This window comes from Falco biarmicus, chromosome 13 (genome assembly GCF_023638135.1).
Source record: "Falco biarmicus isolate bFalBia1 chromosome 13, bFalBia1.pri, whole genome shotgun sequence".
NCBI lineage: Eukaryota > Metazoa > Chordata > Aves > Falconiformes > Falconidae > Falco > Falco biarmicus.
Genome location: NC_079300.1, coordinates 17,591,335 through 17,608,246, shown reverse-complemented (window position 1 = coordinate 17,608,246; position 16,912 = coordinate 17,591,335). Strand labels below are relative to the sequence as shown.

General features: G+C 36.8%; 1 protein-coding gene across 3 annotated transcripts in view; it reads right to left on the bottom strand.

Moving 5' to 3' along the window:
• The window catches only part of ATR (ATR serine/threonine kinase), a 42,689-nt gene that overhangs the window by 21,742 nt on the left and 4,035 nt on the right, over positions 1 to 16,912 (bottom strand). Inside the window, exons 5-23 of one of the 3 annotated variants that reach the window (XM_056358437.1) lie at positions 16,032 to 16,219; positions 14,599 to 14,793; positions 14,152 to 14,378; positions 13,173 to 13,325; positions 12,834 to 13,032; positions 11,981 to 12,240; positions 11,400 to 11,590; positions 11,193 to 11,293; positions 10,709 to 10,880; positions 9,901 to 10,068; positions 8,823 to 9,017; positions 8,283 to 8,468; positions 7,728 to 7,820; positions 5,558 to 5,688; positions 5,218 to 5,361; positions 3,912 to 4,005; positions 2,767 to 2,892; positions 1,043 to 1,249; positions 720 to 833 (exon numbers count right to left, since the gene is read on the bottom strand). In XM_056358437.1, coding sequence (XP_056214412.1) covers positions 720 to 833; positions 1,043 to 1,249; positions 2,767 to 2,892; positions 3,912 to 4,005; positions 5,218 to 5,361; positions 5,558 to 5,688; positions 7,728 to 7,820; positions 8,283 to 8,468; positions 8,823 to 9,017; positions 9,901 to 10,068; positions 10,709 to 10,880; positions 11,193 to 11,293; positions 11,400 to 11,590; positions 11,981 to 12,240; positions 12,834 to 13,032; positions 13,173 to 13,325; positions 14,152 to 14,378; positions 14,599 to 14,793; positions 16,032 to 16,219 — 3,144 coding nt within the window. Of the gene's footprint in view, positions 1 to 719; positions 834 to 1,042; positions 1,250 to 2,766; positions 2,893 to 3,911; positions 4,006 to 5,217; positions 5,362 to 5,557; positions 5,689 to 7,727; positions 7,821 to 8,282; positions 8,469 to 8,822; positions 9,018 to 9,900; positions 10,069 to 10,708; positions 10,881 to 11,192; positions 11,294 to 11,399; positions 11,591 to 11,980; positions 12,241 to 12,833; positions 13,033 to 13,172; positions 13,326 to 14,151; positions 14,379 to 14,598; positions 14,794 to 16,021; positions 16,220 to 16,912 lie in introns of those variants that run through there. The other 2 variants (XM_056358438.1, XM_056358439.1) reach the window with 2 other exon arrangements.

Here is a 16,912-nt window from a genome sequence, read left to right as displayed (position 1 = left end):
CTCTAGATTCTCCAAGCTGGTGTTTGGACCATGTTATCTCTTATTCTTCACACCTGCCAATAAACAAGGACTAGAAGTTAGTTTGATTCCTCCTTATGCATAAGCTAATGAAATCTTCTTATTCCACTGACTACAAGGGGCCCCTTATTTTCTCTTGGAGCAAAGAATTCTCCTGAAGTTTTCACAAAGATATTGAGTAACAACAAAAATCCAAGAAAAAACCCAAACACCAAAAAACCAATGACCAAATCAGTTTGGAGTTGCCAAACCACTGAAAAGAATAGTAGGCTCCCTTTCAGTTACTTCTTATAAGCATAAGCATAATAATCCTCTTAGGACTATTTACTGCTTTTCATTTCTGCCTATGGAACCTGCACCATTTCTAAGAAAGCATCAGGATTCCTACATGAATCACTATGTTTGGACTGTTAGTTACCTCTGAAACATCAGATCTCTCCTAAAATATCATGACACAAAAGCAAACAAATCTTCTTTTATTTGACAATTCCCCAGAATTCTAAGTGAGCACTAAAGAGTTTAAAAAATAAAAAAATCACTACTCTGAATAACCTTCTACCTTGCAATTTAAAGCTCTACAAGAAAAGTTTCAAATACTTAAACACGTACTTTGAAATGTACTTTTATATTGCATAATTCTAAGTTCAGTGTGATAGGAAATCATTTGTGAAGAAAAAATAGGATCTAACCACATATCTTACCTGAATTGCATATGCTGCAGAATCCTGAGCCCGAACATTATCAGCATAAGCAAGGAACGCTCTGGTCAGTTCCATTAATAATCCATAGGCAAAATTTGGATCCTCCACACCAGCCTCCATCACAAACAGAATGCCAGTGTTATTAAAACAGAGTAATCGCTCTGTCTTTAATCTATGAATAACACTTTGAAGCCTAACTCTAAACTGGTTTATGTAAGAAAGCAAGTGTAGATTCCCACAGCCTAAAATTGAGGTTCCCTACTCCCCAAGTACTTTTAAAAACCCCTTAATGCTAAGCACAATACTACAGCAATACTTCTTACCACAAACGTAAAATGCTTTCCTTGAGTTTCGCTTGTTGAGAAGTCGAGCCTGCCAGGATCTATGGCTCCCAGTTCACCTAAACATTCTCCACAAAGTAGTCGGGCTTGAGAATTTGCATCCTGGCAGCCGATAAGAAGTACAGTTACCAACTGGGAGATGACTGGCTCCACAGTTTCGCTGTCTGTTACATACTTTATCAATTTTTCCTAGGAGGTTGAAAAATAAAGATGAGTTTACTATAAACTCATGGTTGTAGAATAACAGTCTCAGATATTTTTCATCTGTAACTCACTCTTTAACTCTGTATTTCATTTACCCTTGACTTTAGGTTAGCGAGTCAAATACTGTCAATTTGTAACTATAGCCCATTGCCATATTATTGCTCACGATCCTAGGAAGAACTAAACAAATGAGTAAGAATGAGGGAATTGGAAGTCAATTAATAATGCTGTCATGGCAAATACTGTATTTCATTACCATGCACCTCTCTACTAACTTTATTTTCCTTCCTTGTCTTACCAAGAAAAACCTCTCTTCTACATCATCTTTTTCACTTATCTGTGACTTTTCTTCATGTGTTCTGATACTTCCTCTCAATTTCTTTCATGCAGCTGTTGTCATACCTTCCGAGTTTGCTGCCATTTGTATCTTTATTATTTCCTTTTTGTGGGCCATTTCTTCACTCTCAAGTCCTACAAAGCCCAGGGTTTCAAGTCCTTTGATCAATGCCCATCATTTTAACTGGATGACCCTTCATTTTGGCCCAGCTTTTATTCTCCAGTTCCACATTTAGTCCAAACACAGAAAAAAATTTCTCTTAATAATGTGATGAAGTTTGCAATCGTTACGTTTAATGAAAACTGAAACCACAGCAAACATAACAGAGCAAATAGTTTTACAAGCTGTGGAACTAATTAAGTTTGATTTGCCTCAATTATTTTTATGGACTTCTAAGAAAGACATGGCAAGATTTTGCTGACCTGAGCTGCAAGAATTACTCATTGGCCAGGAATATACATACATAACGATTGTTTGTTCTTAAGCTAGGATTTTTTTAAATTTCTGACTGAAAAGAGTGTCCCACAATTGTATAGCTATTAAGGGCATAGATTTGTTTATTGATTTATTTATTAAATTAAGTCACATACACCTCTCTGGGCATATAAACACACAGATTTGTGAAGCAGTATCTTCAACTTACATATGGCTATAAAAGTTATTTTAGTATAATCAATTAATTCAAATTATTGAGGGTATAAGGCAAAGACGGAAGAGGAAAAAAATATTAAAGGTGTGAGGTGGTCACACACATCTTAATTCTTTCAGATATTACACTCACACACACAAAAAAGCAGCCTTTAATGTATTAGTCTCCTGATGCAAAAGCCATACATGTTCTAACAGAGAACAAGCCCACACAATAGATTGCTGAAATGGACTTCTTAAGACATATCTTTCCTCAGAGTTGAAGAAAAGATAAGAAATGTTGATTCAGCAAGGCTAGTGGTACATCCCACAGATTTGGAGGATTTGAGAGTCCTCTCGCAAGGAGACATGATGAAAAAGAACCCCTACTCCCCATTACATTAAGAAACAGCTAGCTTAATAATTTGAGGAGAATACCACAGTTCATGTTAATATCCAGTAACAGTGATGATTTTTATATTGTTGGTCCAGATGTGACTGATTTATTTTTATTTCTACTGAAGGCAGTTTTCTATACCTGATTTCTATATAATGTTTCTTTCAGGTTGGTAAGTGCATGAATACGAACATCCACGTTCTCATGCTGAATAGCCCTCATAGACAGCTGCAGTGTTGTCTGCAAGTCGGTGCTTTTGGAGGATTCCTGAACAAGACATGACATTAGAAGTTCAAGTTAAGCATAACAAGAACACAGCTAAGCAACATCTCAACACAAGTGAGAACAAGCACAAACAACTACCTTTCTGCCTACATTCTCACCTACATCCATAGACCACAGACTCATTGTTTCTTAAAATGTTTTCTTCAAAAAGTGGCTATATTTACACCTCTGTGCAAGTATAATGATTGCATAAACAAAAGTAATTAAATCAGAATAAGCTGTTTGGAGTACCTCATTATCTGAAAATCAAATTAATTTTTACTTTTGTTACCTCACTCCCACTACATAATTGCTACTTCCCATCTATTACCTAACCATTCTGACAGCAAGCAAAACAAATAGACCACGGAGTGTTGCAGCACAATCAAACTAGTCGGCTGCAACAAGGCTTTACTATTGGTCAGATTCTACTGACTGTGCTGTATCTCCCTCCTCCAGAGGTCAGACCATACTGCTCCTCCTCCATCTGACCCCCTCTCCCACCATCCTCAGGGCTACTTAACCACTTAGCAGGAACGAGCTACAGCTGCACATTGCCCATGTCAATCAACCCACTGCCTTGGAGGCAAGGCCACAGCTGCATGTTATCAATGCTGATCAACCCACTGCCTTCATTCCTCTACAACAGAGTACTCCTGAAAATAGACAAATTTTGTTAGCTTTAAAGAGAATATGGAAGGGGGATCAAATTAAAATAGTTTCTCTTGTAACACAATCATTGCCATAGCTTATACTGCTGATTTTCATAATATCTTTAGTCTGAAAAAGTTGAAAAGTGTTTAAGAGATGCTACATAAACAAGCATGTTGAACATGAGCGTATTTCACTCCTAAAGAAAAATCAGAACCTGCTTCAAAGTATTCCTGCAATACACAAATTCTGTTTTGTTGTGGAAGCAGAGAAGTACTATTTCCACTTAACAGTAAACTACATATTTTCTTCATCTGTCATTAATTCATTTGACACATTAAAAATAAAAAAATAAATAAAAGAAGCTGTACCTTTCTGTATTCCTGAAGGACGACCTGAATTTCTTTTAATTCCGGAAGGTCAGGCAGAAAATATATTTCATGTAAAAAGTCTCGCACTGCATCCCTAATAGTTAGCAAAAAAAACATTGCAAAGAACATAGCAAACATTAGTTGGATCGGGAAAACCTTAAAAACCCATCAACAGAAAGCAATGAAATGTAATGACAGGAACAACAAAGGCTTGAAAAACAAAAAAGTAAATTCCATGGATTTTTATCTAAGTATAAATATTAAACAATTTGTTTCTCTTGTTACTTGACTAAGCCACAGGTATTCCTCCTCTACGCTTTAAATTACTTTCTCTTCCAAAGACAGTTCTTTCCAAAGGTTTCAAAGTTGCCATTCATCTCTACCAGGACTGGCTGCTCTTATTTTGGACACTGGCCAAAGGGTGAGCATAATCCTATTTGATGTGAATCCTGTTCCAGTTTTCCTCATAAGAAAAGGAAACACAACCAAAAAAAAGAATTCTGTGTTCCTAACATGAAGGAATCTCTTTCAGTTTTGCTGATATGGGCTTCTACAAGAGCCTTATTACTCCTGCTGTCGCCTTTTATTTTGAATACTGTTGGCATGATAGAGTGCAAGAAAAATGACAACCCAACAAAAGTAATCAAGATAAAAACTATCATCATTCCTAAAAAAAAAACCCAAATCATAATTTTAAGCTAAAAACCAATAAAATAAAAAGAATTAAGGCTCAACACTGTTGTGAAAAAGTGTCACAAAAATTTAAGTCTTTTGCATTAGACTGGTTTTATTTTCAGTTGGTGCAAGCACTTGTGAGGAGGCTGTATGAAATCTTACTCAACATTAAATTCTGTGCACTTAAGTATAACTAATTATTGAAGGAAACAAATAAGTAACTAATTTCCTATTTCCAATCCTGTACACTTCTCTCTAGCTTACAGTAAACGTTAACAATCATTGTTATCCTCGCTGTGTGCCCTGTAGAGGGAAGTCTGCTTCTGTACCAGCACAAAACAACACGGAATCAGAAAACCTGGCAAGGATCAGTGTCTGAACGAGTTGTAAGTTGGCCATATCATCATGTATTTTTAAAGGACAAAATAAAAACACCTTTTCAGATGAGGCTATTATTTGTAAAAGTTCACAATCTCATTGTAATTTAGAGAAGTGGGACTTTTATAGAACACACACAATTTTGCAGAAAAACAATTTTTCTCATCTCAGTGCTGGACAACTTTAATTAAGCATCATCCCCATTTGTATTGCAGAATTTAATCAACATAACTGTAAATATTTTGTACGGTACCTGTTCTCAACTATGAGAAAGTAAAATACTGCTGTAGTTTCCCTTGGCTGGATATGTATTAGGGGCAATAACACTACTATCACATGACTAAGCAAGGAGCCAAGGTATGAATGGTCCAGACTTCGAACAAAACAATCCCAGGCTCTAAACAAGAAAAGACAACAAAACAACAGTAATCAATGATGTTTTTCTCTGCATAAAGATGTTTTAGGTGAGTCATTTAGGTGAGAAGCATTTTAAAGTTACTTCAGCTCTATGGTTTAGATTACTGTCTAGAACAAAACAAAACAGTGTATTCAAGGACACAAATGGCATGTCACTGGGCACACTATCAGTTCACCTGCAACACAGTTCTGGAAAGTCATCCTTGTATCTTAGAGCTGTTCGCAGCGTAGTCATCATCTTCACTCTTACTGAACTGATGTGTTTGGGACCCATGAGCTTCATTAAAGACATAAGACTGTTCAAGGCCTAGACAGAGAAATTCATTTTAGTGTATTAAGAGACTCAGTAAAACATAGACAAGCCATATTTTCTAATAAAACCAGGCTACCTCAGTGTCGTGATTTAGCCCCAGCTGATAAAGTACCATGCAGCCACTCACTCACCCCTTGCCACAGGGATGGCAAGGAGAATCAGGAGGGAATGTAAAGTCAAGTCTTGAGATAAGAACAAATTAACAACTGAAATAAAACAAGTAATAATGATAACAACTACTATTATGAAAAGGAGGGAGAAGGGGAGAGAAGCAAAATCCAAAGCGAAGGGAGAAAAGAAGACAAGAGATGCACAGTACAGTTGCTCACCACCCACTGACTGATGCCCAGCCACTCCCTGAGCTGCAGTTCGCCGGCCCCAGCCAACTCCTCCTGTTTATATACTGAGCAGCATGTTCTAAGGTGTGGGATATCCCTTTGGCTAGTTCAGGCCAGCTGTCCTGTCTGTGTCCCCTCCCAATTTCCTATTCCTCTCCAGCCTCCTCCCCAGCAAGGCCTGAGAAACTGAAAAGTCCTTGATTTAATATAAACATTACCTAGCAACAACTAAGAACATTTATCAACACTATTCTCACACCAAATCCAGAACAGAGCACTGCAACAGCTACTAAGAAGAAAATTAACTTTATCTCAGCTTAAACCAGGACAGTTGGCTTAAGAAACCATACTCTATAAGACATCAAATGCGGTCTGATGTTTCAATAAACAATTGGGAGGTTAGAGAAGAGAATGAAAGGGACTCTGTACTGACAGTGTTGTAACAAAAAGTTGTTATTTAGGCTGTTGATAGATTGATGAGGAGTAACACCAAAGGATACCATTAGTTATAGAATCCCGTTATAGGATAATTGACTATATGTCCAAAGTTTTAGAAGCTGAAAAGAGTGGGGTTTGGAAATACAGAGAAAACAAACATGTTTAAAAAAAACCACAACAAAACACCAACAACAGAATTGACATACAACTTCTGGCAGAAGTGATAGGTAAGCTTCATGGAACAGGTAATAGCTCAGTTGTCAATGAGACTGAAGAAGGACAGAAGAGAAATACTGAGACACAGAAAAAGCAGGAGATATTTCAGCCACAGTAACACTGTACCAAATAAGGTAGTACAACATCCAGCATAACAAATCAGTAACAGAGAAAGAAACTTGAGCTTAAGGAAAGGTCATGGAAGGGGAAACTCACCAAGAACAAAAAAAGCAAGAAAAGGTAGAAACAACACCAAGTGCAGCAGAAGAAATACTATACAAATGAAGAAATGCAGAAAGCATAAAAATAAGAGGCTATGAAAACGAGATCATTCCAATGTGAATATCTGAGAAGCAAAAAGCTTGAAGGAACACCAGACAAAATGTAGTCTGTCAATGTAAAGGTTATATATATTCTACCATTGAAAAATTCCCTACAGAAATCTGCACTGCCTCTGTGAGGTGGCTAAAAGGCCTGTCTTGTGGTTAAAAAAAAACTGTCTCAGCAAAGCAGAATTTTCAGACTCTGTCTCAAGTTGTGAGCTTCAATTTCTCTAAATGGTCTCTACTGTAAAACTCAAAGGAGCTGTTTTGTGAGAAGCAAAACAAATAAAGCTGTTTCTCTTGGATTTGCATGTTTTTTTTCTTTAGCTTTGCCCTTTGGTGCCCTTGTAACTGTTCCCTGCAGTAACTCCAGTTTTCTCCAGATTCCCTCATCCTACACTTCATTTCTTTCACACATATAAAACACACACATGGATTCCTCCTCTATAATTACTGATTGACTGACTTGTTAGATGTACCATGTCTAACTAACTGAAATATATAATTACCTGAAATGAAACATGAAAGAAACAAAATAAAACTTTGAGCTTACACAGAAGTCCTACCCACAGTGAGACCAGCAGTTTTCAAGCATCGCATCAGAGCCTTAGTACCTTTGAGACTTCAATGACAACTGCACAATCACATAAATAAGTCTGGAGTATTAAAGTAGCCCTTAATTTTGAATATTAAGACAAAGATAATCAAGTTTATGCACCATTTTTTTATCCTCAATGCCAACACTGGAACTCAGTAACTGCATGTTAAAAAATGCCAAGATACCAAGCAATTTAGGTTGCAGATAATCAGCCTGTGGAGGAAAAAGAAAAAAAAAAAGAAAAGTAAAAACTCCAAGCAATCTTACTATTAACATATTCCTAAGCTATAAGAAATTACAAAGCAACTATGAAATGCTAATTCGGAAAGACAAATGAGAAGAATCCCAAATACATACACTGCTCCTTATGAAGTATCAGCACTAATGAAAGACATTCCTATTAGACTATAGGGTTTTTGCTTTGGTAGGGTTTTGGCATTTGTGCGTCTTCTTTGTTTGTTTGTTTGTAGTGGGTTTTTTGTTTTGGTTTTTTATGCATATTGGGTATGTAACTCCGTTACAGGAACACGTAATATGAAATGCCAGCCTTTCCTCCACTTCGTTTTCCCCACCAAATAAGTGATGTTCAGAGAATACTAAATTGTCTTCACTCTCAGACTGGAGAAAAAAAATATCACTGAACAGAACTGAACATGAATATTTTTATGTCCTTACCATTTGTTCAGGTGATGTTATTTCTCTAGGTCCCTGATAAGGATCATCATGAGATGCAAATGTAGCCAATATTGACAAACCATTGAAGACTTGTTGATAGTGCTCTCCTATACGCAGCAATAATTCATTATGCAGCCCCTGGTAGTCCTGTCTAAGCAAGCTGCCCAGTTCTATTTCGGTCTCATTCTATAATCAAATAGCAAACAGAAACCAAGTCTTCATTTCATCATAATGAAACTAGCACGCTGAGAAACAGAAGGCATTTGACTCTGGTTGATTTACCATAGAAATCAAAGAAAGCTTCTAGTCAGCTCAGTGTTAGATAAACAATTTTTTTAGTTTTAAAGTTCACAAAATATCTTACAACAGTTCTTCAGAGCCAACAGAACAGATTATGAATGACAAGAACAACAAAACTTCTGCATACACAATTTCCCCACCTATACTTTGCAATATCTTAACTTTAATAAAGCAGAAAGCCTGCTATACATTAATTGTTGCTCCTAATCTGCACATATAATAGAGCAAATGCCAATTTACCTTAAGGTAATGAAGCGCCCTCTCAAGCTCATCCTTGGAGCAGGAACAGACCAAATGAGAGAAGATGTATTTGAAGTTATTGATTAAAATCTCTCTTCGGTTTACATTCAGCTGTTTTGCTATGGTCCGAATAAGTGTGGAGGCTGCAGGACTAGCCTTGGCTGCAAGGTCTGGAAGCAAAACTTGTAGGGTCCGCTGGTAAATTAAGAACAACACAATAGAAAAAACAGGCAAACAAAAAAACCCTCCCAAACCCCAGGGTTTGGCTTTGTTCCATTTGTGTCAGTACAACATTACACATCTCTGGTCATACGTATGACCACAGGTATGAATAAAGAACAACTTTAAGATGGAAATACCCAGGAAAAATGCAGATAAAATAAATTACTTAAGGAGGTGCTTCACCTAATCCATACTGAGAAGCATGCAAACAAAAGTGGGCTAGCATTTTTTCTGTCTATACAGATTCTCCACAGAAAGAGATCTTGAGAAAAAAAAACCAAAACCCTACAAAAAATCCGCAACACAAAAAAACCAGACCCAGACTCAACACCACTCCCCCAACCTACCAGTCAACTAGAACACAGCTTACTTAATGGTTGTGCACTTCCCATCTACCAACAAGCAAAATGTGAGTATGAATAAGAAGCTACTTAGGCTTCAAGACTGACAGATATCTAACCAGATCAGGAAGAGATCTATCCACGGAACAATATCTTTCTTCATTTGAAGCAAGAAAGTACACACCATGCACAAAATCACACCTTACAGATAATTCCTCCAAGGGCACTACATCATTAATATCAATATGCGCTATGAACACTCCAGGCCTTAGTTACTTCATCATGTCATACATGAATTAGCACTGTGGCCGCTGCTGTAACTCCTTGATAAAACTGTCCCTCTGCATTTGAGCTCCCAGTTGCAGCAATCCCAGAGTATTCTATACTATAACAAAGAGCAACTAGAGAAAAGATTCAGTTTCATGACATTCACTGAAAATTTGTGGACTAAAATAGAAATCCACAAGCATGCAAACACGCACACAGTCAAAAGTAAAACGGACTGACCAACTTACTGAGAGAAAGCGATTTAGATCTGGAAAATCAAATACACTGGCGATCTCAGATAACATGTCCAGAGCCATTTCTCTTTGGTGAGCAGCTGTTTGATTCTGTAGCTCATTACCCTGGCATGGAGCACTTAATACTGCCATCTGGCTGGAGTGCAGGGATTCTACTAGAAACTAAGCATGAAGAAATATGTACTTAGTATTACTTTCCCCTTTTTCATTCCCTAAAAATAAACACAAAGTTTTGCTCCTCATTCTATGCATCTGTTTTTCCTTCTCATTCGTTGCATAGATTTATGATTATTACTTTGCAACAGAACTGGATTATCATTTACTTAATAACCACATTTAATTTCACAACCCTGGATTCAGACATTGCATTATTAAAAAAGTATTCAAAATTAGAAAAGTTTGCTTTTGATAATTTTCTTCTAACCGGAGCTCCTGTCTTTAGATAAAGGGTGTAAGAGAAAAACCAAATCAATCACATCAGTCTTATGCCTGTGGTACATTGACTTCAATTCCAATTTAAAATCATAGCTTCTTGTGGCAAAGGTTCCATACAATGCAAGAAACTATATATAGAGTTCCTTTATTTCAGAATAACAGCATCTAGGGAATAAGAGAGAAAAGCAATACTGTTGAGGGGAGCAGATCATGAAAAAGTCAAAGACTTCCCATCCTTCCTGAATGTTTGTGGGTTGTGGGTTTTTTAAATCATCTCTTTCTTGTCCAATGAGATTTCACCTTGTAAAATACTGTAATTTTAACATCATTTTCAAAACACACAAAAAGAACCATCAACTCTTTTTACCTGACAGATAGGCTTCTTGTACTGACTGAAAAATGCTTGCAGTTTTATGGACTTTGCTGCTGCCAGGGATCGAATTTCTGTGTATGCTGCTCCAGCCACAGAAGCTGACTTGGACAACAAACAGTGTAACAAATGCAAGAGGGCAAATGGTACCAAATCTCCTTTTGATGCCCTTACAAAATAAGCAGAAGAAAAAGAATTACAAAGGAGAAAAGAATCACTGCATTAATAACACTACTTCAGAATATACGATACCATAATGCAAAATGACTCATCATTCTATTTGCATGGCTTATCTATTCCTATGACAGGGCAAAAGAAAATGAAGAATGTTCCATACGAATCAACAGCATGGAACAGTTGCAAAGGTCTCTGGACCACGGCTGACCTTGAAATAAGTAATTTACTCACATTTACACCTGAACAAAAGGTTACTTTGCATCACAAACTGACATTGCAATTTTCACTGTACTAACAAAAATACCTTCCAATATCTCCTGTTGTGAGAATCAAGGTATCTTTAAGCTCATTATTTCTTGATATTTTGGCATTTGTATAGGCTTCTTTCATTCTTGAAACTAACAGCTGGAACATAGGAAAAAAAACCAAAAAAAATTTAGAGCATTTGACATTAGTGAAAAAAACCCATAGTTAAGTTAGGAAAAACAACAGAAAACAAGTAAAAACTCACCTCTTTTATGAATCCTTCTTCAGAGTCTAAGGATTCTAGTATGTTCTTTATGCACTCACTGAAAGCCACTCTGACAGCTTTGTCTGGATCTTCCATTAGATTTAATAAAGACCCAACAAGAACCTTCACACTGGACTCATCAGTGTTAAAATCCAGATGTTTGCAAAGATGAGGTATATTATCTATAAATGCTGGGTGGCGAGGAAAGGAAAAAGTATTTTTAATGTTTTGTAAAAATCTATTGAAGTGCACAAAACAGTGATGCAAGTAAGCCATAAAGCACACTGTATTTTTTGTTAATCGGAAGAGTAAGTATTGTCAAACCAGGCACACTATTTAAGATTCACATTTTATCAAGTATTATGTTTCTATATATAGCCATAGAACAAAATTGAGCCATGGTAGTTTAAAAATAATATTAATGACTACTCCAAAGATAAGCGGTGATATCAACAGAAATACAACACTTCAAGCACCATTATAGCTATTAAAAAAAGAAAAAGAGGAATGCAGAAAAGTATAGTAGCAGTGACTTAGTACCTCACATAGAAGTGCAAAATGTTAAAGGTAAAGTCACCCACCTAACTTTACTGAACTGGATACTTTGCTATCGAGGAGAGTAAGAAATGGCTTGAAAACACGGGCTTGCACGGAACAAGTTGTTTCATGAGTAGGAGTCACAGTAAGGCTACTACATAAAATGCCAGAAGTAACATCCTTAATAGCAGAGTCCACTAAGGAAGGTCGTACACTGAACGTGCCAGAAAGACAGCAAGACAATTTCCCAACTATAGCAGCACAAGCCTCCTTGACTAGCTCAGACTTATCCTTAATTTGATTTCTGAAATGGAAACAAAACCAAAACCATTTTAATAGATCATTTACCTAGAAATCTGTATTTCTACATTGCCTGAATTCTCTATACCAGAAGTACTATTAGGACAATTTAAGGATCCACCTGACTAAATTAAATTCTCTTTTTTTCTTTCCAGATTACCCTCAAGTTCTATTAAATGTCTGAAGAAGCACTGAGCACAGTGAGTCTGTCATATTAAAGAAACTGAAGACCAGACACAATAGGACAGAACACACCAAGCTGTATATTACAGAAGGCAGGGAAATTGGAAAGATTTTAAGAGATATACAGACAAGTCTCACGTATATTTAACAAAGATATCACCTTTCCCCTCCTTCATTCAAATTGGGGTCTTCAACTAGCCAAGTAATTTGCATACTGACATGGGAAGTGAACACTATTCCATCATACAGACATCATCACTTACACCTATCCTGTTGATATCTTACAATTTCTGAAATTGAGAGCTAGCAAATTCTGGATGAAATAGAAATAAATATTTATTTTTGCACTTATACATTTCATATTTGTTATTTTTTCTTCTTGCACAGAGACAGAAAAGCAGCATTAATACATACAAAAGAGCTTCAGGAATCACGCTGCAGGACTGCACACTTGGTGGGTGAAGCAGGAGAGAGAATCCTTTAATGCAAGTAGCCCGAATTACTTCATGGGGACTTTGTAGTGCCCAATGGTAAATGGATTTTCTCCAATCCAGACAGATGTTTTTTGGGAAGAGAGACAGAAGGAGCACACAGTGTGACTGAGTTTGGGGTGCTAAAGAGAAAAACCAAAATTAAGCAAATAGTTATTTGATCTAAACTTTTAATATCACCATAAGAGGAAAAAGAAAATAATTTTACTTTAGAAGAACCATTCCAGAGAAACATTAGGGTTATATATTTTAAAATACTTACAGAAACACTGTGCAGTTTTTTGACTCAAAATTAGAGGATCGAACCCAAAAGCAGATGACTTAAGAAAAGAATCATCAGGATGGCTGTAAATCCAGGGCAGAGACAGCAATCCACATAAGTTACCAAGAATCTCATCACTTAGTGGAATTTTCACTAGAAGTGAAAAAAAATAAAGCAACAAACCCCCCTGATACTTGTCCAACTCTGTATAGTTTATAAAACAGGTGCACATTTTATGTTCTTAATTTGTTACAAAATGTTATTTTTTTCTATCAACATAGATTAGTATCACTGTTCCCACATGTTGATATCCTACATTTTAGACATATAATATATGATGTAGTGCCACATCAAAATAATCTAAAAATTTAATTAAACAGTTGACAACATTTCATACATGAGCAGCAGAATGAATACAACTTTGGGATCTCAGGATTTGTACAAATACTCTCAGGTGGACTTTGGGATGGGTAGTAAGCTGAACTCATAATGCTTTAGTCTTAGTAGAGTCTGTCCTCCATCATACTAGCTACTTTTAAAAAAACCATGCAAGTACTTAATATTTTTGGTACACTTCCTATGTGCCACATTTGCTGAAGCTGGTCAGAAGCCTTGAAATCTTTTAGTGAAACTGAGATAGTAAAGCATGCTGCCTCTGTGTATTTTAAGAAGAAAGCTGCTAAAAGTTCCTTCTTTCTTAGGCATATTAACTATCCCTATGTAGTCCCTTGTTTGGATAAAAATCTACAGAAGTACAGGCAAACACTAGTAAAATACATTCAAAAAGGAATGCAAAAGAAGCTCTCTGAACAGAGAGGAGCACTCTTTGTTTTTTAGTGTGACTTTTTTTGTACAGGAATTGGAGTTCCAGCACAAGATCTGTAATTTGAGTACCTCTTCCACAACAGACTAATTTAGTCAGATGCATTCCTAATTTAAAAATCCAATAAAAGACATGCTAGTTTAAAGGATTTCTCACCTTGTGCATACAGTAAAGCATCAAAGATTTTCACTATTCTGTCAATCACTTGTTCTAGGTTCATAGTCTGCGTAGCAGCCTCTAACAGGTTTATACAGGTTTTCAATACTCTTGTGATAAAATCAGAGGAAATCCATATGAACTGTATATTCACCACTGAATCCGAGGAGCTCGGAGTATTCTTACATGTGTCAGCGTTACATGGATGAGTTACTTTATGACCTATACTGTTAAAATAGAAACCACATGATCAATGCAACAGACTATAAAAATCTAATACTGTATTGTTTGTAAGCAAAGTTATTATGAAAATGTGGTTCTTCGAAGCATACAGGACTTATCCAATACTTGTCCTGATACACGGACAAGCACTGAAGTAATCTACAGAAATTATAGTAACAGTTCCAAGAAACTATTGGTCTCACAGTTTCACCTTGGTACCTTTACCTGGTAGAATTTGTTGGGGGAGAAAAATGAACTATGCACAAAGCAGCTAGTCGCAGGATTACAGCGATCCCTTCTATGGTCTGAAGAACATCCTCTGTCAGAATTTCCTTCTCAAGGGTAAGTATTAAGGATGCAGCTTTCTTTGTGATGGCATTCCACAGAGCACTCTTCAATTTCATGTTTACAGGACTAAGTCTGTAAATTAACCATATTAATTGTTTTCCAATACATACTTTTCCAGAAAAGATAAACCATCATAGCAAAACCAGAGCTAATCCATGTGGGATACAAGATTAGGAAAATACCAAACGAAGCTTTAGCTTAAATATGCTCTTTGGGAGAACAAGATACTAACTCAAGTGAAGTATGATGCAAATCAGACATCTGAAAGGCTATAAAGGCTATAAACACTACAATCCCAGGGTGGTTCCTGATGACTATAAAAAGGCAAACGTTACACCCATTTTCAAGGAAGGCAAAAAAGAGGATTCAAGGAACTATAAGCCTGCCAGACTAACATCAGTCCCCGAGAACGTTACGGAAAGTCTTCCTTGAACTCATTTCTAGCTATATAAAGGACAAGAAGGTGGCGAGGAACAGCCAGCAGATATTTACCAAGGGCAAATCATGCCAGACCTAACTGGATTCCTTTCTACTATGAGACAGATAGCTCTGTGGAGAAAAGGAGAGCTGCTTATTTCGAGGACCTCAAATGGCCGGAAAACTAGGCTGACAAGAGCCTCATGAAGGTCAATAAAGACGTGTCCTGCAATTGGCACAAACCCCCCCCTGTGCAACAGAACAGGCAGAGGGCTGCCTGACCTTTGGAGAAAATGAGCTGGGGGACTTCTGTTAAACTTAAATATAAAAGCAGTGTGACCTTGTTGCAAAGAAGGTCAACTACATACTAGGCTGAATTATCAAGAGTGAAGGCTGATCATGAGCCCATATGTGGCGCACAGCATGCTGGAGCCAGTTTCGACTGCCCAAATGCAAGAAAGAGATCAACATTCTGGAACAAGTCCAAGATAATGATGGAGCTGAAGCACAGCACAAGCAGCGGCCAAAAACTGGCTTCGTTCATCTGAGAACAACCTGACTTAACTAGACCTGCTTTAAACATGTCCAAAGCATCAGCGCAGCCACATACATGATTCTGTCATTCAGTACATATTCTCTCAGTTTTCTATGTGTAAAAATTAGAACAATTTGCATCGAATGTATTAAAAAATAGTCTCTAATTAAAGTTTGGCTTAAAAATCATCTCTAGATTATGAATCTTCAAAATATAATTTAGATCTTCTCCCAGAAGATCTTTCAATCTGGTTCTTATGAAGTAATTGCTTCAAAAAAGTTGTCATTTCCTATTATTCACTAGCCAAATTACTATAAAGGTAGTTACTCAGTAAGTGTTATACATTACTGGGTCATACGTTACTGGTGTTGGTGATTTCTTGGGATGCTTTGATGCTATGCTTAGTCGTCGTCTTTTCTCTGGAACTTCATCACTGCTGCTGCTCCATCCATCAGTATCAGATGTATCTAGCTGGTTCTGATGAAGCTCCTGAAAGATTTCTTCCGTTTGTGTTTTTAATGCTGTATAAAGTGGACTCACTAGGTACTGGGATGGACAAACAACAGAGGTACCATGATGTATGTTATGCCTTACTTCTCAAAGACATGTTGTTTCTGACTTAAAATATGAAATCTCAAATTATAGTAACAAAGTTCTTAGAAATCTTTCAGTTTGAAAACTTCAATTACAAGACAAAAACTCTCATAAGCAATGAAGTTTCCTGTGTTCCTACCAGACAGAATGCAGCTTGTACAGCTGTACTCCAGTTATTGCCATATCTTGCTACCAAAGCCATCAAAACAGACACGCTAAGTTTAAGAGACAATAAATATGATATGCACATGGCTGTATAGGGTAAAGGGCAATACTCAGCATATCAACACCTCATTGTACTTTTAAATGAAAAAGTAGATTTAGATTGGACATTAGGAAGAATTTTTTTATTTTTTTATTTTTTTTTTTACGATGAGGGTGGTGACACACTGGAACAGGTTGCCCAGAGAGGTGGCAGATACCCCATCTCTGGAAACATTCAAGGTCAGGTTGGATGGGACTCTGAGCAACCTGATCTAATTGAAGTTGTCCCTGTTCATTGCAGGTGGGGTGGATCAATGACCTTTAAAGGACCCTTCCAGCCAAAACTATTCTATGATTCCATTTTATTTCAAAATTTCTGTGTGCCTGTACCGAACAAATACAACAAAATGAATATGGTTAGAAAGAGCAGCTCAGATGAAG